Genomic DNA, 24,221 nt, shown 5'->3' on the forward strand with positions numbered 1-24,221 from the left:
GACTGCTGAAGACATGACTGAGCTGCTGTTGGAAGAGAGCAAAAGCACAGTGAGAGTGAAGTGAGTTATTGACACACACACACACACACACACAAACAAACAAACACACAGTCTGGCACCACACCTCTTCTTAAGTCTGCCCATATCACACTAATGTGTGTGTGATGAGGAAGAGAGGAACAGTAAAGATGAAGCTTGTGTTTTCTTTCTGTTTGAAGGCTCTGGGAATTTGAACTGGAAGACTTTGATGAGGATGTCATACCTCTTCTCAGACTGGTAACGCCACAAACCTGAGAAGACTTTGCTGTAGTTTGGAGTGAACATCACACTTGATTTATTTCTGTAAATATGCCCAGTCTGCTCACCATATCATTCCTTGTTTCAGGTGTGGGAGGTGAACAACAACATGAAGAGGAGGGACGTTGAGTTTGAAGCCAGAAGGCTGCTCAACTCACCAGAGACCATCCCTCCTCAGTTTCAGTGAGTCGTGTTTGATACACATTTATTATCAGTTACAGTGCAGTGGTTGTGATGTCTCTGTGAAGTTGTTAAGTGGTTTTAAAACAAAAATTTGAATGACTTTTACCAACAGACATCCCAAGATCATCAGCCAGGCTCACAAGTATGCCAAGAGCCTGACAGAGCAGCACCAGCAAATCCGCAGCTCCAAACTGCTGTGCCCACGAGAGGTGGTGATGGAGGTGGTTCCAAAAGTTGTGCAGGGCTTCTGGTTGCCTCCTCCAAACACCTCCTTCAACATGCCCTCCAAGCAGCTGAGTAAAATGGCTGTTGGAGTCACAAAAGCTGTTGAGGACCGGGTCTCCACTACTCTGCCCTCCATGCTCCTTCAGGTCTCCTTCTCCCGCTTCATCAGAAACGACGTGGTCCTGTCTATCCAGGAAAAGGTTAGACAGGGTTATACTAAAGACGTCCTAGTGAAGATGCTTAACTGCTTTTCAGCAAAGGTGCTGAAAACCATCAGTGATGTAGCAGCGGCAGAGATCTGTGTGCTGTTTCAGCCTCAGACTCACACAAAAGTGCCTCCAAATCTGAAGCCCAGAGAGGACTGCACCCAGCCAGCAGATGTGGTGGATCTTGCAGAGGCCAAAACCAGCTCTGCTGTCATGACTCCTCCACCTGCTCCTCCTACCCTCGCTACAACTCCTGCCAACACTGGCCTGGATGAGGCAGAGGAACAATCAATGCCCAATTCAGAGCCAGACTTTGCTGTGGTTCCAGCTCCACCACTCCCTCTGACCCCTGCTGCTCAACCTTCAGTCACTGCTTCAGTCCTTCAGTCCTCAGTGCCCAGCTCAGAACCAGACTCTGCTGTGGCTACAACTCCTGTCATCACTACAGTGCAGGATGACCAGACTGCCAGTGCTGAACCTCCTGACAATTTTATTGTCCACAATGGTTTTAACAACAGCCTGGACAACACAGAGGAAGAGCCAACTTCAAGCCCACAACCAGACTCTTCTGCCCTTTCTCCTCCACCTGCTCCTCTTACCCTCATTACAACTCCTGCCAACACCGGCCTGGATGAAGCAGAGGAACAGCCAGTACCCAGCTCAGAACCAGACTCTGCTGTGGCTACAACTCCTGTCATCACTACAGTGCAGGATGACCAGATTGCCAGCGCTGAACCTCCCGACAACTTTGTTGTCCCCAATGGTTTGAACAAAAGCCTGGAAGAAGCAGAGGAAGAGCCAACTTCAAGCCTAAAACCAGACTCTTCTGCCCTTTCTCCTCCACCTGCTCCTCTTACCCTCATTACAACTCCTGCCAACACCGGCCTGGATGAAGCAGAGGAACAATCAATGCCCAGTTCAGAACCAGACTCTGCTGTGGCTACAACTCCTGCAGTTCCTGTGAGCCCCGCTGATGAGTCTCCTGTCATCTCTGCAGTACAGGATGACCTGACCGCCAGTGCTGAATCTCCTTCTAACTCTTCCATCCACAATGGTTTGAACAACAGCCTGGATGAAGCAGAGGAAGAGCCAACTTCAAGCCCACAACCAGACTCTTCTGCCCTTTCTCCTCCACCTGCTCCTCTTACCCTCGCTACAACTCCTGCCAACACTGGCCTGGATGAAGCAGAGGAACAGCCAATGCTCAGCCCAGAATCTGCTGTTATTCCTCCTCCACCTGCTCCTCTGACCCCCTCTCCTGAACCTCCTGTCAACGCCGCCAACAACCCCAACACCCAGGGGCCAACATTCAGTCCAGAACCAGACTCCACCTTTGTTATTGCTCCCCCACCACCTGTGACCCCTCCTGCTGATGAGTCTCCTGCCATTTCTGCAGTTCAAGATGACCTGATCTTCATGCAGCAGCCAGTCAGGGTGGATGAGTCCTTCACCACCACTACAGGTAGGAATAATTATTCATGTTGACTTGTGTCTGAGCCATCCTGTCCATTCACACAGTGGTTAACTGTTACTTCTGGTGTGATGAGTTCAGACACTGACTGACTGCTTTGGTTTTTCAGAGGTTAAAAAGACAAAGAGGAGAAGATTCAGCCGCTTCTTTGGTTGGCTGCGAAAAAACATCTGTTGCTGCTTCCTGTCTGAAGACACAGAGGCAGAATGACATTTCCTCTGTAAAACACCATTTTAATGCTGCACTGCAGCCTTCTGTCTTTCATTTTGAATGAATAAATTTGCAAAATTAAGCATTTTATTTCGTATGTTATAGTTTGTTCATAAAACACTGCACATACTGTATAGCTTTAGTTTCCTGGTGTATTTCATGAGCACTTTTATTATGGAAAAACATCAAGAACAGAAATGACTTATGCAAGAAACAAGACTTTCCAACACAGACAAACAGAAGACAGTGGAGGATGGTAGGAGATGCCGCAAACAATTCTGAAATCCCCTCAGTAAAACATCATTGAGTACTTTGTTATTGTAATTATCAGTTTCATTTTTGTGAATGTATTAAACTGTATTAAAACTAAGATGCAATACAGGAATTCTGTGATGTATTTTGATTTGCGTAAAATCAGAATTACAAACAGACAAAATGTCTTACAACAAATGTCAAATATTCCCCAAAACAGAGAAGGATTAGGATTTTCAAACACTTCACCATACATCCCTTTATAATCTTTTTTTCAATGAATACTTTTGAGGAAACATTGTGATGGGAAAATTTATTTTCACAGACTGCACTAAATATACGTACAAACAACAACAACAAAAACCTATCTCTAGTTTGCCAGCTAGAATGAAAGAACTACCATACCCCTAATCCTTTGCTTTAAAACAATGTTGACCGGATGTTGATGATTTGCTCTGCGGAACTGATGGGGCCTTTGATGTTCCTACGTAACTTTTTTCAATTTCACATAAAAACTTAAAATCTGAGCATTTAGGTATCACTTTTTAACGACCTGATGTAAAAAGTGACATGCAACTTTTCTCTGTCATAGTCGTTTGAAAAACGAAGTGATATCCACTTATTTTGTGCTGGTATTGGGACAATTAGGAAGGAATTAACAAGGATGTGTGTAGAATTATTTTTTATGGTATTTCATTTGCTGGTACACACTTTGTTTTCTAAAGCTAACGTCTTAAAATTTTGAAAATTTCGATTTTCCCGTATTATTTTCCGATCTATGGGGTTGATGATAACGTGCGCTCAAAGCATTTAGCATTGTCTGACTGTCCCGGAAGGCATCACAAGGTAAATGGCAGGAATGTGGTTTGTTGGTTGAAATATCCCGATTAAGGGAAGAAGAGGATTGTTCCTTATGAATGGATATATCGATCTACGTTTACCGTAAATTTAATTTATGTCCCGTCCACTTTGATTGTTAAGTTTTGCAAAGCCAGCTCCCGAAGCTAACAGTCATGTTTTGACAGCTCAGCTTGTCTGTAGGCTAGCTAGCTGACGGTGGCTAACTAACACCAGCTATTTATCATTAACACCAACAACATAAACCGGGGAAGAGGGGGCAGCTCACCTCTCTGGCTAATGTTACTTCACTAGTTAAGTCATGATAGTATTTTAATGAACAATGGGCTGTCAGAAAGCAACAGTTTTTATGGTAGATGGCTTACAGTCATGTTAATGTAACGCTACTGTAACACTGGGAATTCCTATGAAACTAGCCAAGGTTTTAGGATAACTTAGCTTTAACTGCACAATGAAGTGTCCTCGGCACACTGAGAAAGCTAGGGAAGAGAGGACATTTTACAAGTAGCATAGGTAAAGTAAAGCCAACTTGCTGCCGACTAGCTTTAGCTGCTATGTGCCGTTTTACTTGTCTGTATAACGTTAGAGCTTATGTTTTATATAGTAACTTTTAAAACACTGCTTAAGCCAACATTTTAAAAGACGAACAACTTTGATTTAGCTGTCCTCTGTTGTTTGCCCTCTGTCTAAAAGACCTATCAATCAATTTGGGTTTGATAGATTTGAATATTTCTGATTTGACTATTATTTTGTTTACACTCAATCACAGGTTGTCTTTAAATGAAGTGCTCTTTAAAACCAGGAAGGTGACAGACCCCAGACCTTGAGGTACCTGGCATCCTGCAGGCCAGTCCTGCCAGCTGATGAGCCTGTCTTGGCTCGTGTATACCTGACATCAGGAATGGTTTAACTATCTGGGAGGATCTAGCCTACAGGATACTGGTCACTGAGGCCTAGAGGGAGTTCTCAGGCTACAGCTTTTTGATAATTTGGAGTATTAGCATGCATCGTGACTTCCCTGTTTGACCCGATAAACATGATTTCTTGTTAACAGACCTCCTGCATGTTGTTGTTATGAGGAGTGGCCCTTAATAGAAATACCACTAGATATCTTTCCATCACTCACAAACAGCTGTACCAGGCTACCTTTTGATGACAAGGGGGCTGTGGCAACTGTAGATGGGTAGTGTCACCATCAGTCACATTAATACTAGAAGTGTTTGCTAAGTAAGATGGCAGTTCATCATAAATGGTGTTAGTATGCTTTAAAAGCTACAACTCCTATCAGTAAGCTCTACCTTCACACTCCATGAGCTTTTGCCCTCTGAAAGTTTTTCTATACTGTATGTACTCAAAATAGGCTTGGATCTATTCATTCATATTCTTTTTGCATGTGGATGTATTTTTATATTTTGGAAAGCTTCCACTTACACTCAGCTAAAAGTCTAGCTGACTCACATTACTGCCTTCTTAATTTCTTTTTCTTCTTTGTAAAATAGAAAAGCATAAACAGTTTGAATTCTCTTTTAGTTTATATGAGGACCAGGCAGGAGTTGTACTCTGTGGTGTCTCAGACCTGTGGTCTCGCTGCTCACTCTTGTATGTGTTTGTCTCTGCCTAACCTACAGGTCATGCATGCAGCCGGGCCTCTAGCCTGCGCTTTGTACACCCCCAGCCCTTGAGCCAGTGTGCTTCTACTAGGTGGAGGCTCTTCCTCCCTCTAGCCTCCATTTCTCCCCTTTGCCCCCATCAGCCCCAGAGTTCCGTATGTTAACCCTTTTGAGCATGTTTTACTATATCTGTCTGCGGCGACGCTCCAGGAGTGGGACTCGAGGCGAGGCTCTGACTAGTCGACGGGCTGTGGAGTCGGGCCAGCGGGCGGTGCTGCCGGTCAGTGTGGAAGTGGAGCAGTATGCAAAGGAGGTTCTGGACTTCAGCTCCCACTATGGCAGTGAGAATAGCATGTCCTACACTATGTGGAACCTGGCTGGGGTACCCAATGTGTACCCCAGCTCGGGGGACTTCACCCAGACGGCTGTATTCAGAGCTTATGGGACATGGTGGGAACAGTGTGCCAGTGCTCCACCACCTTTCCGCCGCACCCCTAAAGGCTTCCACAGCCAGGATTATATTGAACTGGGCTTTGAAGAGCCTGTCTATCCTACAGCAGTGGAGGTGCTTGAGACTTATTACCCTGGAGCCATCGTCCAGATCCTGGCCTGCTCTCACAACCCCTTCTCCCAGAACCCACCCACTGATGTCAGGTAACAACCGCTATCTGTTTTTATCTCCACAGCTTCCTAGCAGAGTGGTACTTATATTTCTGCTTTCCATCAACGAAACCAAAAGGTGTAACTGAAATCCTTAAAATTCTGTAAGTTCAGTTTAAGGAAACATATTTTTACAAATACAGTTAAGAACTTGTATTTGTAAAAAAAAAACACCAACAGACCAGAAAATCAGCCCATTTAAGCTGGCATTCAGAAGGGATTCTGGGTAAAATTTGGGTGTCGGAAACCCTTTATTGTAGCAGGGCAGAGTGGGCAACCATCATTTACTCAAAGATGAGAGAATATGCTGTTTTTTAACCATCAACTTAACATATTGTTCCAGTGAAACAAAAAGCTTTGAAGGTACGCTTGTGGGTAAAATGCCTACACAAAGATGTTACTTGTGTGAAACCAACTTGATCATGGTATGACTAACTGGTACAATGCCTGCGTAGTCATGGTATGAGACTGTGTTTTGCTGGCTACCAGTAAACATAATGGGAGTAGTAAGTGATTAATATATTTTCGGCCAGACCTTTGTTGGTATGGTGGTTTTTACCAGTAAAAGAAATTAATATTTTTATTTCAATTCATTTTTGTGCATTTACTAAATAATTTAAAGGAAAAAAGTAAACTCAAAGTAAATAAAGTAAACTCATCTTTTTCTCATACAGCAGCAGTGATTGTTGGACAGTAGAATGATTATAATGAACTACACTTCCTTGGATGATTCTGACATCTTCAGATGCTAGCCTGGTGTCAGCAGAGGATACATCCTCAGATGGACCTCAGTATTCAGACTCATGCTTGCAAGTCTTGAACTAGTCCCTGGAATGTAGCTCTGCAAGTTTTTTTTTTTCAAAGAGGTCACTGCATTATGGTTTCAGTACACGAAGCATTTAAAACAAGCTTAGACACACTGAGCTAGCAGTGGAAGATGAACAGTGTGAGTCAAAAGTCAGGGCATGTTGTCCTGATGGATTATGGATGTGGTCAGGTGTTATTAGCCATATAAAGCACTGTAGAGCCACTGATGAAGTATAAAAATCACTGTAGGTCTGATGGATGCTTTACACTTCACTACAGTTAGATTGTTGCCCACAAATCAACAGTGCTATAGGCCTGTTTCAAGAAGGGGAAAAAAAAAATCAGTGATCAAAGGTGCCCACTTGATATCTTTCGTAACCAACCTGCTTTAACTCACCCTTCACCCCCTCTAAGATTTAAGCCAGCTGTCTACACACTACACCTTAGTTGGCCATCTCAAAAAATGGTGTTGTGGCTTTACAGTACAACTATTGTGCTTATGTTCTCTTGTCCAGGTGGGAGGTGCTGTGGTCAGGGGAGCCCACTAAGGCACTGACACCCCAGGCACGCCAGTTTTCCCCTACCATCAAACATATCAGCTTCCCCACCAACCTGCTGCGTCTGGAGGTCAACAGCTCCTTGCTGGATTACTACACAGAGCTGGATGCCGTTATTCTCCGTGGGGTAAAAGAGAGGCCCATGCTGGCCCTTTACAAGATGCCTGTCATTGACATTAGTGACCTGAGTGACAGTGAGGAGGAGCTGTCTGATTTGGGCGGCCCTTTCAGGCAAGGAGGAGACAGCAAGCACCAGAGGACAGGAAATGGCTACTTTGACAAGCTGCCCTATGAGGTAATTATAGACCAGAATGATGTGTACACTGGATCACTCAGAGCTGGGAGAAAGACACTTACATTTTGCTGTTCTGATTCTGTAAATCCTGATAGGGATATTAGTACAGATTATTATCTTGCTGTTTTTTGACAAGTATGAAGGTCCCACCTGACTTTTCTCCTGGCACACATACTAGTAAGAGTGGTTGTCATCAAGCCAGTGCCAATAAATCTCAAAGAGGATATACCTGTCTTCTCCTGAACTAGTAGTTACTTTCATTGTCCATTGATCTACATTTTCAGCCCATAGAAATAATAAAAAAATAAAACTGCGAAAAGTGGCCATGATTAATTCTGAGAGTCAAAGGTGAGGTCTTCATATGTCTTGTTTTGCAACATTGGGTCAAATCTTCATCTAAGTAACTGTTCATGAATGTACACTATCTACAGTGCATTCAGATAGTATTCAGACCCCTTCACTTATTCCACATTTTGTGATGTTGCAGCCTCATGTTAAAAAAAAAAAAAATGTCTATTTAATTGTCTATATTAAGGTCCCACAGCTGACAGTGCATATCAGAGTAAAAACCAAACTATGATGTTGAAGGAAGTGTGTACAGAGCTCAGAGACAGCATTGTCTGCCAGAAGAACAACCAAATCTAAGCATGTATTTGAACAAATAACTCACAAATTGTAGTTTTTCTTGTCCACATTGACAATTTTGTTCAAACATTCACGGCATAGATTGTAAAAAGTGTGTGAACCTCTCAGCTAATGACATCAACAACAGCTAAGTGGAGTCAGGAGTTAGCAAATCTGGAGTCCAGTCAAGGAAACCAGACTGGAGGTGTGTATTTGATTATAACAAACACTCAAACATTTTGACTTTGCTCTTCACAAGAAGTATCTGCTGATGTGAACCATGCCTCACAAAAAAGATCTTGGAGGAATTAGAATCAAGAATTGCTGATTTGCATGAAGACAAATAGGGTTACATAGTCATCTCAGAAAACTGACTATGTAACTCCACAGTGAGATAAATTGTCTGGAGGTGATTTAGTTCTGTGCCCACTCTCCCTAGAGGTAAATGCCGAAGCTGAGATGACTCCAAAGCACAATGCAGAATGATCAGTGAGATAAAAAAGCCCAGAGTAGCAGCTAAAAGTTTAAATGAATCATTGGAGCTGGTTAACATCTCTGTTCATGAGTTTGCCATATGCAAATCGTGGTGCATGGTTGCATGGAGCAAAGTGTCCATGGCAAGACAACACAGAGGAAGCTGACATTTGCCTAAAAGTTGCTTAACACTCCACAACACTAATGGGAAAATGTTGTGTGGACTGATGAAAATAAGGTTGAATTGTTTGGGAAAAAGCACTGTATATGGTAGAAAAGGGCACTCCATACCAAAATGAAAACGCATCCTAAAGGTGAATTTCGGTGGAGGAGGCATCATGATTTGGAGCTGCTTTGCTGCCTCCGGGAAAGATGAGGAAAATGAATTCCCAAGTTTATCAAGGCATCTTACTGGATAATATCAGGGTAGCTGTCAACCAGCTGAAGCTCAGTAGAAGTTAGGTGATGCAGAATGACTTCAAACAAAGACAATTTACCTTTTAGAGTAGCTCAGTCAGAGCCTAGAGCATAAAACAATGGAAATGTTGTGGAATGAGAGCAATTCACAGCAGACATCCTAAGAGTATGACTGAAGCAGCTCTGTAGGAAGGATGGACCAAATTTCCTTCTAAATGTTGTGCAGCTCTGATCAGCACCTACTAGAGGAGCTTGTTTGAGGTTATCGCTACCAAAGGACATTCGACCAGTTAGTAAATTCAAGGTTGTTGTCTGACCACTTCACAGCCTTACACTCTGACACTGTCTAGCAGTTGGTGCTGAAATGTAAATATCTATATACATTTATCTCACAGAGAGCTGTGTACCTTTGATGTTTAAGTTAGCATGTTGCTATTTTACCGACAAAAGGGGAAAACAGGAAAATCGGATTCTATAAGTAGTGTAAAGTCATCACAGATTATGATTATACCTTACAATGAACCCTAAAATCATTTGTAGCAAGTGTTTCAAAAATCATTAGATGTACCCTGTAGGAGTGTATATACACACACTCCATTTAACAGTATTCCACACAAACACATGAGCTTGTGGCTTGGACCCATTGTGACACTTGATCTCATATGCACTCACAGACACAGAGTCATTTTCATGCCATACAGATGGATCATGTTGTCTGAGGCGAGCTTCAAAACACCAGCAGTACTCTTGATATTCGTTCTCTTATCTCCTCTCCAAACCGCTGCCATTAGCAGCAGTCTTCACAACCGGCGTGTGTTTGTTTCAGAAACACAATATAGCTATTATCTGTCAGCTGATACCCGCTTGAACACCGTGTATTGTTAATTCACTGCAACACACACTCACACAAGCACAGTCATTCTTTCTCTTTGAGAGGCATACGAACAAAGTGCAAAACAAGCCGGCTCACCTCGCCACTGATCCTGCTATCAGTGCTTTGTGTCCCAGATAACCACTATTTAGATCTGCCTGACAGAGGGGACACAATTAACATTCTCTACTCTGCTCTGTTATTCTCTGTTCTCTACAAGGTTCTGCTACTCTTTAATGGCTTTGCTTTCTGCAGTGTTCTCCTATAGTCACATCTTTTGTCTCCTCTTTCTTTTTGCTGCCCCCCCCCAATCTTACCCTTTTCCTTCTCCTCTCCTCTCTTAACCCCTCTCCCCATCCTCCGTCCACAGCTCATCCAGCTGATTCTGAGCCACCTGACCCTGCCAGACCTCTGCCGTCTGGCCCAGAGCTGTAAGCTGCTGCACCAGCACTGCTGCGACCCGCTGCAGTACACCCAGCTGAGTCTGCAACCTTACTGGGCCCGGCTGACTGACGCTTCCCTGGGACACCTGCAGAGCCGCTGCACCCTCCTCCAGAGGCTCAACCTGTCCTGGACCGGCAGCCGCGGAGCTCTAACCCTGACCGGATTCAGCAGGTTAGACTGTCAGCAGCCCACAAGTGCTAGAAAAACTCAAAATGACCTTGGAAAACTAGCAAAAACTGTACACTGAAAAGCATAAGCATTTGCATTTTGGACTACGATCCTAATATTGGATTCATTTATCTTCTTGTTGTTTCTCTCCTTACACTCCTTACTCTTTTTCTCCTTCCCCAGTTTCATGAAGGCTTGTGGTCTCAGCTTGGTGTGTCTAGAGCTGTCCTGCTGCCATTTCCTGAATGAGGCCTGTCTGGAGGTCATCTCCCAGACTTGTCCAGAGCTGCAAGAGCTCAACCTGTCCTCGTGCGACCGCCTCCACCCACAGGCCTTCACTCACATCTCTAAACTAACCCGCCTTCGCAGGCTGGTGCTTTACCGAACCAAGATAGAGGTAGGCACGGTCAACTGGGAAATCACAAACAAAGTAACATTTTCAGCTGCTGACTTGACCTGTCCTGTTCAAATACAGCAGGCCAACTGATATCTCTGTACTTTAAATGGTTGCCTGCCTTTTTGTAAGGTGGAGATGAACAGGTTGCTTAGTTACCTTATGAAAATAGCCAACATGCCAATATGAGTTAATATTGGCAGAAAATGGAGCCATTTTTCACACTAAGTTACAGTAGAGTGTCCAAGTCTGTAAGTCAGCAAATATAATGGAATTTTACAAAAGGGTAACTTGACATTAGTAAAGCAGAATATATTTTTTTGCTTTTTCCAGCAATAGTGAAACAACGTGGTGTTTTTTTTTTTAACTTGAAACATTACACTGTGTCGAGGAGAATTATAATAGTTCCTGTGGTTAAACTAGAGGTCTCAAAGTGTTTTATGGGTGTCTTAATGTGCTGTTGTGTCTAGCTGTAAATCTGCCCAGTGATACAGAAACACACAAGTGTGTTTAAATGATTCTTCTTTGTCTTGTGTTTTATAACTGACTTAAAAAATTTATAGACTTGAATTGATTTTTTTATTGAAAAACAAGAAAAACTTTATCCTATCTCTGTATCAAAGATCAAGTGCCAAGATGCTAATTTATCCATCCCTATGCCAGATTACAAGGCAGTAGAAGGCATTTTGGTCACTTTTCCAACTGATACACTGACTAATTGCTAGATTGGTCTTTACTTAAGTCTTAAAATATCCCCACCAGTCATGTTCGTACATGCAAAAACAAACAGATTTATTGTGAGTACTGATGACTTTTCCCTTTTCAACCAGATATACCGTTGAGTGGACGGAGACTTAATGATTTAAATGATTAGTCAGTGTCAAAGAGAGATTATTGCAGTGACCTGATATTAACAGGAACATCAAACTTTTTAGGCAAAAACTGAACCATTTCCTGGTCAGTCATCATTCCTGTCATTACTCTTGTCTTTCTTGCTTGCACTCCTTCTGCAAAGCACTCTCACCTAGTGATAGAAGAAGAGGTGGTTGTGTCTTTATCTGTGTTTTTTTAACACAATTTTTTCTGTAGCACGCATGACTTCTGGTGAACAAAAACATTTTATCATGTCTCTGAAAAGAAGACTAGAGCACTTGAGGCTTTATCTTAGCAAAACCCCACATTATTGCCTTGTGGGTCTTTACTGGTTATACAGGGTCACAATGTAAGCCATGCTTATCTTGGGGCCCCTCACCACACTCTGCATAAATCTATAAGAACCCAATTCTTATATGTAATGTAAAGTTTTAACTTCATAATAAAACATTCATAAGCCCTGTCATAGTGTGGGACTAATGATCTGTGTTTAGAGGTGGATACAGTTAATTCTCTGTTGTTGTTTTTTCAGATGAACTGAGTCAACTCTGAGCTCAGGGGGTCTTAAAGACACGTACTGCATGTGTTCAGGTTCAGGCCTGTCTGACGTGTAAAACCACTGTCTTGTGTTTTGGTGTTACACCTCAGCGTTTCTCCAGTGTTTGTCATGTTTCAGAGCGGTGTTGTGGGCAGGAGGCCGTGTAGAGTTTCTACGGTGGAGCCAGGCAACATGCTGCAAGTTGTTTATACCCAGGCAGACAGAGCGAGCTGTGTGTCTGTTTGAAGCCCTGACATCTCAGCTGTCATTACCCTGTCACTGTTCTAATTAAATGGCTAGCTCGCCGGAGAGAGGCGTTTATAAAGATGCCAGCAACAGACTTGAATACACAGACCAAACACACACACAAGAGGCTTTCACTTTCATGTCTGACACTTTCTCCTGCCACCGAGGTTCATGTGTTGGCAGTTGCAGTGTTGAATTCCCATATCTCCATTCTAGCTGCAGTGCCACTGGAGAGGTCTCTGTCCTTGCTATGCTGACTCTGTGAGGAGATGTAAAAAAAATAATCTGTTTTGCGATATTAAATTCCCTTAAATACAGTAAGTGTTACCTGAGTGTGCCAGGCAGCAGACAGGAAATCACTTAGGAGGAACTTTGGATGACATGACTGGACCTGTTACTGTTATTTAAACATATATTGTTTTTCAATGTATACCTTTTTAGACTTTAAAATGTCAGGAGTTTAGTTTGTTGTTGTTCCAATACAGCAGTTATTCCAGGGAAGTGTCCTTTTTTCTAGCTCCTTTCTAGCTCCTTCATTGCTACCTGCTTTTCAGAAATATAAGTTACTCTTTCTTTCTCTGTGTTTCCCAGCAAACAGCTATTCTGAGCATCCTGACTTTCTGCATAGAGCTGAGACACCTCAACTTAGGGAGCTGTGTGAGGGTGAGAATGTACACACACACACAAACACACAGAGGAGGACTCCAGGGCATTATCAGGTTAGATGTGTCACCTCACAGAAATAAGAAAGCTGTTAGGTTCTTAAGTTTCCTTATAAACAAATTTGCTCCCTTTAGTTTTGACATAAATTTAAAGGAATAGTTCAGTATTTTTGGAAATACACCTGTTGGCTTTTTGGTGGAAAGTGCAAAGTTAAATACAAATTACTCTGTCATATGTCCAATATTGCCAATAATATTTACAACCAATACATATTATACATATTGATCAGACCAAAATAACAGGTTGCATGTTTATTACTTGCCACCTGTGGTTTACTTTCCAGCATACAGGCCAACTAGGTGAGAAGACTGACAGCACTGTCATCTGTTAAGGCTAAAGCAAGCAGAACATTTACAGAAAAATGAGAATGAGAGTTCCTGTAGTGGTGTTCTGATTACCACCATGGTACACAGTATACAGTATGTGGCATTTATAGGTTGGGGATAGAGAGTATGTTGATATTGAAATTCAGTATTCTTAATATAATAGATTAACCAATTTAATAAATGAGACATTTTAGTAAATCATTAACGTATCATGGCAATAATTATGGGACAGATCAGTGCCTCTTAATGCATTTTCCTAAAAGGTATTTCAGAAAGAAAAGAAAATTCACTTTAAACACATTGTTTACTGACTGTCAAATTAGCTCACTCACCCAGTGTTTAATTGACAAAATGACTCAGTAACTCAATCACACACTTTGTCATTAGCTGAGTTTCCATCCAATTGATTGATATTTGATGCAGATTATGATGAAGCAAATGAGAAGATGTGAGAGGAAATCCAAAATTTCAGTAGTTTCCTCTTGTACTTTTTCATAAACTGTCATCATTAGTAATGGATTGGAAATATATAATGGCAGCAACTTTTTCAACCCAAGTTTTAATATCTGTCCACTGCTAATTCAGAGAAGAGTTCTGCGTGCTGGCATTTCTGTAGGTAGGGTGCCTGCACTGGTTGTTTGGCTGTTAAATTGCATTTCTTGGCTTTCATCTTTGGATGAAAGGATGAAATATGGCCAAGATTACCTGACACCTAAGAACAATAACAGTCTCACAAACACAAATCAGTTCTTGAAAGACTATTTCATTTTTTTTGAAGCTGATGTTCTGTGTTAGAGCTTTGTTCTCTCTTGAGGAAGTGAGGTTATGTGCCTCAAACCAGCCGATACATCTAATCAGCTTTTTATTATCGCCACATTTCAAAAGTTTGTTCAAAATACACAAGACAGACAGTTAGAGGAAAATGACTATTGACTGACTCCCTCATTACTTCATTCCTTCTCACAGCATAATTTTCTCAGTTCTCAGTCATGGCATCCTCAAGGCAAATTACTGAATTCAGTGACTGTGTGAAGAGGGAGCAGTGTTTTATGATGTCTATAGTAGTTGAAGCAAACATAACAGAATCTCTGCCTCTTGACAGTGTCGCTTACACAGACATAGTAACCATTTGTAAATCATGTCTTCTGAATCAGCTGCAACATTTTAGAGGGTTGCTGTATAGCTGCATATTCTGAGTGGCCATTTTCAAGCTGTGTGACCCTCTGAAGCTTCTCCATGAAGCTTCAAACAGGCCATTGCTGTGTAAATCCTGCACACACTAGAGACACACACTCCACTCACACAGGACAGGAGTGTAAATCGATGTTAACAGCTGCCTGTCTCTCCTGCAGATTGAGGACTATGACGTTGTGGCCAGTATGCTGGCTGCTCGCTGTCGCTCACTCTGCTCACTGGACCTGTGGCGCTGCAGAAACCTGACAGATAGAGGCCTGGCCGAGCTCGTCTCTGGCTGCAGGTAGGCAGGCTGTAGGTAGTGCTGTTGTGTTACATGCTTTAGAAATGTTTATTCTCTATTATCTTAACCAAGGAGAGTAAACATGAACAGCATTTCACTCTCTGTCTTTGTGGGTTTTTTTTTTTAAACTCGTTAATGCAGTTAACGATGATAAACAGGTCAAATGTTGCAGACCACTACAGATCATATCTGACTCAACTGACATTGTGGACTGAGTCACGCCTGTTTGGTCTGTGGTTGTTTAGGATGCTGGAGGAGTTAGACCTGGGCTGGTGTCCCACACTGCAGAGCAGCACCGGATGTTTCCAACACCTTGCCCGCAGCCTCCCACGCCTGCGCAAACTCTTCCTCACAGCCAACCGCACCGTCTGCGACTCAGACATAGAGGAGCTGGCCGCCAGCTGCCCCTCACTGCAGCATCTTGACATACTGGGTAAGCTCTTACCTCACAAACATTGTGGATATCCCTTCACAAACATTTGTGATTTATTGATTATTTGTTAAAAACGGCCAGCTTACTTAACTATAGCTATTAATATGTTTCACATATAAGCTCACATTTAGCAGAGCATTTCCAGTGTGGACGTGGTCAGATGGCATAGTAAACTGCAACAGACTCACAGCTGCTAGTCTCTGAGGATAAAATCACAGCAAACATTACCATATTTAAAATGGCAACATGCCAACACTGTTGCCTTGTTCTTTACACCTGGTATCATCACATCAATGAATAAGACTGCATCAAAGAATTATGGAAATATTTTTGCATGGTTACAAGTTCATTTGTACATGTTCCTGGAAGATAATAATTCTTTTTTGCATCAACATTAAAATTTTCTCATGCTTACTTTTGCATGTAATACTTTTCCCACATTCAGTTATAGTCCTGTGAATATACAATACAATATGAAAGCTACATGTTGGTGTGATTGTTGCATATTCATATCACTCACTCATTATTTAGCCACGACAAATGGGAGTTGTGCATATTTCAGTGATAATACACATATATTGTGAATGACTACATTTATTTGTGATTCAGTGCAGTCATTATTGAATCATCATTTTACATTGAATGGGTGTGTGGCAAGCCCAATCCCAAATATGCATTTGAGAATTTTCAAAAACTCCCAAGTTAACTGCACACAGTAACCCAAATAATCTGCTTAATATTGATATGAATAAAATATTGCTCAGTAAGCAAAGTTGCAACAGCTCACCACAGCAGTAACTTCTGTGCACTAGCACTATAGCTCCAGTTGCGTAAGTTGATGAGTTTGACAGCACAGTTGCATGACGAGTGTTATTCAGGCTGGCTACAGTCTGCTGATGTTATCAGTTCTTTGGCTATTACAGGTGTGCTACAGTAGTTTGGTTGGTCGGTATGCTGGAAAATAAATCACAGGTAGCAAGCAATAAACATGAGGCATGTTATTTTGTTCTGGATTATGCCTGTAATATGTAACAGTTGTAAATATCTAGGTAATATTGGACATATTTGCAGAAGAATTTCTATTTAATTTACCCAGATTTACCTCTATTATTTCCCTTGTATTTGTTTCTGTAACGTATCTTCTCATCCCTGTTGTGACACGTCTGACGGACAGGTACGCGGTTGGTGAGTGCTGCCTCGCTGAAGAAGCTCCTCCAGTCGTGTCCTCAGCTCCTCCTCCTGGACGTCTCCTTCTGCTCCCAGATAGACATGCGGGTCGTCCAAGAGCTCTGTGGCTTCTTCCCCAACGTTGCCATCAAGAAGAGTTTCACTCAGTGACCCTGGCACTGTCTCATTTCCCACTGTCCGGAGGAAGTAAGAGAAGGGAGGTGCTCACCAGCAAACACTGCCCCAGAGCAAATAAGAGTCAGGTCAGGTCCTGGAGGAGATTGCAGACTTGCCTGCGTCTGTATCACAGACGAGATCTTTTAGTGGTCAGTAAATAAAGCAGTTGGACTGGGTAAGGAGGTGCTTTGGATTAACTGGCTGAACACAAACAACTACAGACTCCTTGTCAAAGAATTATAGAATGCAAGACTTTTTTGTTGTTATTTTTTGGACACTTGAAATCAGGGTCGTTGCAGTAAAGCTGCTACATCTATATGTATATGAAACACCACTTATTTATTGCCAAGAAACACAAGGCTATAAAATATGCCTTGCTACTGGATGCAAGAGAGAAAATCTAGTCTTTGGTAGTCATGTACTCATGTCAGGGCCTTGGTCAGTGCCTTGTCAGAATGTGCAGCAGACATGGGCTGTTTTAATGCATGAAGGTCATTCTGACAGCATCTGTCAACATCAAACTAGTTTGATTGAATTATACGAAATCATACATGATGCTGTTGTGTTCAGAGGTATTGGGAGAGTTAAAGGTAAAACAAAGGAGTGATCGCAGCCTTACTTCACACACTGTACTGTGTTGATTGTGTCAACTCAGACCTTTCCACAAGTTATCTGTTGCTGCAAACTGACTGTGGAATCATACATATGGATCTCATTTGAAGTGAAACAACAACAGCACACTATCAACTGTCCTTGCACCTGAGATTCACTAACAACATGTTTTCATCAAAAAAACATATGCGAGAACTTGTGAAAAACCAAACTGGAACAAAATTAGTTTTAATTTACACGTGCTATAAAAGTAGATGTAGAAAATACACCAAGGCATCATATCAGACTGACGGACTGAGTGATTTGAAACAGTGAAAAGTAACAGTTCAACCCAAAGATATACAATTTGCAATGGTATAAAATGGAAAGCAGCTAATTCTCACATGGAAGAAGCTGAAGGCAGTGACTGTTTGACTGCTGACTGCTTTGTTTTTGAAAAAACAATTATTTAAAAGTTTGCGATTTATTTACTCTCAATTGAGTGATTACTTAATTAAGTAATCATGTCAGGTCTAATCTGATAGAACTGATGCAACAAATCCATTTCAACTTTTTCAGTAGCATTACATGGAATAGTTTCCACCATATTTTACCGATGGATATAATAATGATATATAAATGAAGAAAGAGCTATAACTGAGATTGTGGCATGGTAGGTGCCTTCTTAATTAATTACACAAGACTTATGTTAAACTGAACTTTTGTTGGTTTAGGTCTGTAGAGAAATCTGTAGAGAAAGTCACCAGATATAGTTTCAGTTTAAAACTATCTTTTAGTGTGTCATAGTTATATTACTGGTTATCTGAGATACTTCTAAAAGTGTTTAGAAGCATTGGGCCCAAGTATAACAAAAATTCAGGTCAGGCGTTTAAGTCAGCCTGGCCAGTGTTAATGATAATCAGACTGATCGATAAGTGTGTATGCTTAGGTCATACAGGTCCTTCATTTTGTTGGTAATTGTGATTTAGTTTTAAGTGAAGTAGGGTTTAGGGCTTTGATGATGAGGATGCAACAGTTTTGTCCCCAGAGCTAAATGATGAGGTTTGAACATAACTAGTTCCACAGTGCTTTTGTGATGCTGCATGTTTTTCCTGTTGTTATTTACATTAAGCTGTTTGTCACTGCTGTTTGACTACAGCCACCTACTTATGTACTTACCTACCAAACTGAAGAGAGGGGAAGTACTGTGAATTAAGCTGAGGATAGTGTGTTAAAATGACACTGTGTAAATACTCTATGTGATTTCAGCAATTGTCCTGAAACTCAGGGGTTATATATTTCATCTGGTTTTATTTTATTTTTTTTTTAACATATATGTTACTCCAGAAACCAGCACAGCTGACATCTTTTTGGACAGTAACACCAGACTGAATCAGAGGCTGTCTGCCATAGGTGTTGTTCTTATGACACAAATGATCAATTAGCACTGAAATGACTGAGACAAAGGCAAAATTACAGCTTACTGGGTGTTGAATGTTGCAGTGATTGTATGATTGTGAAAAATATACTCCTGTTCCTAATTATTTAAGTTTTGTAATATATGAAGCCACAGTTACAGTGTGGCAGAAGTGCTTGAAAAGCATTTCTTTTTTGAAAAAACTTGAATAGTTTTCTTTTAAGCACATGCTATTAGTCAATATTTGTGCCTTATACTCCTGTTTGAATGTGGTGTGATGTCTGTGGTATAGATTGTAGTGAAGTGCTTTGCTTTTACGCCCTTCAACCAAAGTAATACACAGAAACCTGGTCATTAGTCCTACTACTATATTTGACCAGTTTATATGCCATATATTGTATATCAGCCATGTTAATTAATATGCAAAATAATATTTATTTGTACTTCCCTGTATGGTCAAAACATTATTTAAATTCATTATCCTTATGTTCATAAACAGTGATATACATTTTGGGAAATACAGTGTTTTGTTTTCTTATCCAAAGTCAAATGAGAGAAACTATTACTTTAATTTCATAGCATTCAGTGGGTCTAAAGCCAAGCTTAGCACAGAGAATGGAAGGACCTCTATAGTCTAGCATAGTACAAAGTCTGAAATGTTAGTTAGCTGCATTAACAGAAAAAATCTTCCCAGCTTGACAATCAATATCTGCAACAGTTGAACAATGTGGTTGCCAAGCCAAATGTGTTCAGAACTCTACTAAGAACACTGCATTAGTGACAAGCTTGCAACTCTAACAATTAAGATGGTCTACCTATATAAGCCAGCTTTGAAGCAGATGGAAACATTTTTGTTTTCACTTTTGGAGGTGTACGGCTAGCAAGTTCTGTAGCATCACTGAGGACACTAAAATCATGTCCTCAGTATTTTCTCTGGATGTTCTACCAGTACAGCCAGTTAAATCAAATCAACACTAAGGAATTTGCTGTTTCTCCACCAGAGTTAAGCTTTTAAAATGTTTTAGAGGAGGATAACATTTACAGAAAATGCAGATGAACAGTCAAAAGGAATAAATACTTTATGATGTGAGTTTTTTGCAGGTAAGGTGTTGGGAGAATTTGAAATGATTGCCTTTGGTATTTCTAAACTCTTCACTATAGTCTTGAGGCTAACAGTTTCCCTGTTGCTTTGTGCTAAGCTAGGCTAAAGACCAGAAAGATGCCCTGAAATTCAACAGATATCAAACTTCCAATCTAGTTATGGATTTGTGTGAAACCTCCAAAACACTGTACTGCCCCATTATAACTGCATCTGTGTTGAAGTGGATATTTTTCCATTTGTTGTCAGTATTGTTTGTGTTTGAAACAGAGTGGATATGCTAACAATATGACACTAATGTGTGCATATACAAGCCCTCCCATTCAGATGATGCAAATATTACTGCAATGAGTAGAAGTCAGATAATTGAAGCTGAAAGCAGTTTTGTTATAGTTGGTTGATTGGAGGCCAGGAAGTGCATACATCTCATTTGCCTGTCTCACCCAAAACCAGGCAGTAATTTCAATTATATTTAAGATAATTACTTCTCAAATAACGAGAACAACACAATGAAAACACTGACAATGTATAACCTACTGTGTACAGCAACTATCAGAAACAGCATTTATTTAAGGCAGCCTTTTTTGAATTGAATACCATTCTCAGATGGTCACTGTCATAAAGCAGTTTGGTTCAACACTTACCAATATTTGTGTTGTATTTGCTCACCACCTTGAGTGACTGGGGTGACCCTGCTTTTCTGTCATGCAAAATGCATTCTCTCTTCTCCCAGTCTAGATGTGTGGTCAGCCTCTGTGCCATTGTTATGACATGCAGTGATACTCTCTGTGCAGCAGTGTGAAAGCCACTGTTCTGTGACAAGATTGTGCCTCTGTCATGATGAAACTGGGTGCTTCACTTTCACCAGATTTTAAATAAACCGAAGGCTGACGACTGATACAGGAGGCTCTGTCTCTGTGTGGCTCCTTTAATTCTTCCAGTCCTCTTGTGATCCTGTAAGGATGAAGGTATTATACGGAATCTGACCGCAGAGCAAAATGACTATGTTGCTTCAAATGTATTAACTTGCTAATATGCCATCCTCTCTTCCCTCCAGCTTCAGTGAACAGTGCACCATCACTGTGAAAACAAATGTAAAGTGTGTTACAGTGTCATGCTAAAGCTTTGTCTGTGACTGGGAGAAAAGTAGGGTCATCTGCTGAATCCACAACAGCTAGTGAAGCCTTTAGTCAGGATGACTGACTGAATAGTAGTGGTGGAATGATCCTTTATGCCTTAACCCACTGCTATTTTACAGTCTATTAATACCACAGGGAGAAGTGACATTAGCTTGTCTTCTTAACGGCCTTTTAATGAATTGTTTATGCCTGGTTTAATGATGTATATTGTAGCCCTGTAATGTGCCCTAATGACGGAGAACGAGGCGGCCTCGGCTGAAGTATTAATTTGGACTGCCTCCCCAATGATTATTCCTCAGCCACCAACACCACCACCACCACCGCTGCTGCTGCCTCTGCTGCTGTGTGTGTGAGCATGGATGCAAACGTGATTCATGGAGGCTTTCCGCTCTGCGCTACAGCTTGATTTCTTGCTGTCACGCTACTCTACGAGGTTGATATATCCAGGGGGGATCCACAGCAATTAGTTCAGCTTTTTATTTGTCTTTCAAGAGCTTACAGACGTAGCTTGATGAATCTGCGGGGGGAATATATGGATGGAAATATTGTTCCTGAATAATAAATCCAACATTAAAATCTAAACAAAGGAAGGGTTAGGGGGCTGGCACAAGGTTGCCCCGTACTTTGTTTCTCTCTATTTCTCCATCTACAAACCGCATGAGTGACACAGGAACATACCTCGACAAATGTGGCAGCACCTCGCCAATGCAGTAATAGTCTTCTCTTCAGTGAGACACGTGTCTGCAGAGAGCTGTGGTCTGCCTCCTCTGAGTCCTCCTCAGGCTGGGACTCGACAGGCCTCAGACCTGCCTGAGGGAGGCCTCACTGTGAAACCCATCATTATGTGGCTTGGTGTTCCTTCTCTAGTTTCCTGGCTTAGACTGTAATAATAAAGACATCCCTGTCAGTCCTTGCACTGCTGTGTCTACAGCTTGTTATTTTTGTTTTGTTTTTAAGGATATTGAGAATGTCAGCCCTGAGTTTGTTAAATCCATCTGAATGCTATAATCCATAGGTAGCTCTCTGAGGCAGCACGGATGCAGTGTTTCTTTAGCCATGTCTAAATCCATGAGGATAACTGTTTGCATTTATACACACTGTAGAACTGTGATACGTTGCTGTAATTACTGTAAACAAGTGAGTTGAGACAATTTTGTAACCCCGATCTGATGCTAGTGGTGCAGATATAGTGCTAGTGTTTCGCAAAATTAAGACCAGATATCTCGTAAAACCCATTGTTAGAGCAAGTCTTTGCCTGTTCTTTCACTTAAAGGTTGTTTTCTTTTTTCTTTTTCTTTGCCTCGTGACCCCTTATAATGAAGCAAAGTACTGTCGTGACCCCTTGTTACAGGTTATGGCCTCAGTGTGGAAGTAGGTTATGACGTGTTCAATCTAATTTTGCTTCACAGATTGTTTTATGGGATTTTTTGGTGAAAGTATTCCATATTTTCACAAGAAATATGGAATCCCATTAGTCATTCTTTGAGGGTCTCAATCTCCAGGTGGCTCTCCAATGGTACAGAACAACATCCTGTTCTTTTGTGCCATGAAGCAACCCAGCAGATTTCTTACCAACTCTGACTCAGTACCACAGAGCATTTAAAGGCACATTAGAGACAAATCTGTCCATTTGAATTATTGAAAAGAGGAGATACTGACTGAAATTACATCTCTGTTTCCTTGGAAAAGAACAAAAATGTAGTGGTGTGTAAGTATCCTTTTCAAATCATGCCATGAATGTTGTTATAAGTAACTCAAATTTTTAAGTCTGGAAAAAGTATGTCTAATTTTATCCAAGGAATCGCCATGTGTAACAAAATAAACTCAACTCAAGGTCTCCTCACTAGCTTTTCCTGAGCTTTCAGCCACTTCACACAGTTTTTCTCAGTAACTGGAACTGCCCCGCAAGGTGCGACTGGCTCAAATCGAGTAAATCAGAGTCAAGACCATGAAAATCAGTTGAAAGCTCCACAAAGCCAATACATGGGCCCTAAATTGGGATTATTTTTTCATATGTGAGAAGTTTACGGTAGATTAATGTTACAAAAATATACATCACCTTGCATTTTAACTTGACGTAGTACCTAAACAGGAAAACTTTTTACTTTTTTTTAACCCTCTAATTATCTTTGATACTTGTGAACTCTCCAGACTGGTGTCCATCCAGAGCCTCCTGTTCTCTCAGCAGCCTCAGACAGAGCCATTTAGAGACTCCTGGGTGCTCTCAAAGAGGATCTGGCTCAGACACTGCATGAGATGGCCTTGCCGAGAGATGTGCATGTTTCACAAACAGGCCGAGCAATTATAGCCTGAATAATTATGCGCTGAAGGGGAGACACGTTTCGCCCCACTGATCAGCAAAGTTCATGTGAAGTTATAATTAAACAATAACTCGTTTACAAATGAACGCACACGCGCATTTGTGTACTTAAGTGTGCAAAGTGTAATTAGCTGCGATGCATCTGAGTGAGATTGAAGAACAACAATGTCAAATGGTGGAATTATGTTCAGGTCGTGAGCTTGTATCACTGTTATCTGTGTGCGTGGGGATGGGGGAGGAGGAGGAGGAGGAGGAGCTGGGGGGAGGGGTGAGCAAAGAGAGAAAGACAGACTGAATGAGTGATTGATACAGACGGCTGATTCATCTTCACACGATTCAGAGATGGACATGATGTTTGACAGGGAAACTTTGCACAAAGACATTAGATTAAGATCTCTGGGGGGTAAACAAAGTTAGTCAGAAAAACATTCATTTTCAAAATTAATTAGACCCCAGGAAATCATATTGAAACATTATGTAGTTACACACATTGTTAAATGACGTTGTGTGATCAGAGTAAGATTAAGAATTAATGTTGTTTCTTGTGGACAGACAGAAATATATCTGTGTGTTGTATGCTTTAACTTGTCCCCTTTTCTGACAAGTTAGTGAATCTGCTAATTACAAATACAATTGTTTTCTGTTAGTGACAGGGCTGAAAGTGCTGAGTCA

At 41.3% G+C, this 24,221-nt stretch overlaps 2 protein-coding genes across 5 annotated transcripts; both read left to right on the forward strand.

Moving 5' to 3' along the window:
- Positions 1-2: 2 nt before the first annotated feature.
- Positions 3-2,660, forward strand: LOC108887369 (cell surface glycoprotein 1). Its single transcript, XM_018682772.2, has 5 exons — positions 3-60; positions 219-276; positions 386-480; positions 593-2,373; positions 2,492-2,660. Exons 1-5 carry the CDS (start codon positions 14-16, stop codon positions 2,590-2,592), a joined length of 2,082 nt encoding a protein of 693 aa, XP_018538288.2. The 5' UTR covers positions 3-13; the 3' UTR covers positions 2,593-2,660.
- Positions 2,661-3,302: 642 nt separating this feature from the next.
- Positions 3,303-20,995, forward strand: fbxl4 (F-box and leucine-rich repeat protein 4). 4 transcript variants are annotated; one of them, XM_018682749.2, is made up of 10 exons: positions 3,303-3,690; positions 4,472-4,530; positions 5,331-5,966; positions 7,295-7,631; positions 10,388-10,632; positions 10,813-11,026; positions 13,272-13,343; positions 15,082-15,206; positions 15,452-15,639; positions 16,814-20,995. In XM_018682749.2, the coding sequence occupies exons 3-10, from the start codon at positions 5,470-5,472 to the stop codon at positions 16,975-16,977; spliced, it is 1,842 nt and encodes a 613-aa protein (XP_018538265.1). In that variant the 5' UTR covers positions 3,303-3,690; positions 4,472-4,530; positions 5,331-5,469; the 3' UTR covers positions 16,978-20,995. The 4 variants fall into 4 exon arrangements, with proteins under 4 accessions (XP_018538265.1, XP_050932363.1, XP_018538240.1 ...); XM_051076406.1 differs by having other exon boundaries at positions 3,303-4,530; XM_018682724.2 differs by lacking the exon at positions 4,472-4,530 and having other exon boundaries at positions 3,303-3,786.
- Positions 20,996-24,221: the final 3,226 nt, after the last annotated feature.

This window comes from Lates calcarifer, linkage group LG15 (genome assembly GCF_001640805.2).
Source record: "Lates calcarifer isolate ASB-BC8 linkage group LG15, TLL_Latcal_v3, whole genome shotgun sequence".
In the NCBI taxonomy this organism is placed as follows: domain Eukaryota; kingdom Metazoa; phylum Chordata; class Actinopteri; family Centropomidae; genus Lates; species Lates calcarifer.

Bases quoted from the DNA above. Each gene is read 5' to 3' on its own strand.
- LOC108887369 (XM_018682772.2), top strand. From the start codon at position 14: ATGACTGAGCTGCTGTTGGAAGAGAGCAAAAGCACAGTGAGAGTGAA. The intron at 481-592 runs GTGAGTCGTGTT...TTTTACCAACAG, and splicing joins ACCATCCCTCCTCAGTTTCA to ACATCCCAAGATCATCAGCC. The intron at 2,374-2,491 runs GTAGGAATAATT...TTGGTTTTTCAG, and splicing joins GTCCTTCACCACCACTACAG to AGGTTAAAAAGACAAAGAGG.
- fbxl4 (XM_051076406.1), top strand. From the start codon at position 5,470: ATGTTAACCCTTTTGAGCATGTTTTACTATATCTGTCTGCGGCGACGC. The intron at 10,633-10,812 runs GTTAGACTGTCA...CTCCTTCCCCAG, and splicing joins ACCCTGACCGGATTCAGCAG to TTTCATGAAGGCTTGTGGTC. The intron at 11,027-13,271 runs GTAGGCACGGTC...TGTGTTTCCCAG, and splicing joins TTTACCGAACCAAGATAGAG to CAAACAGCTATTCTGAGCAT.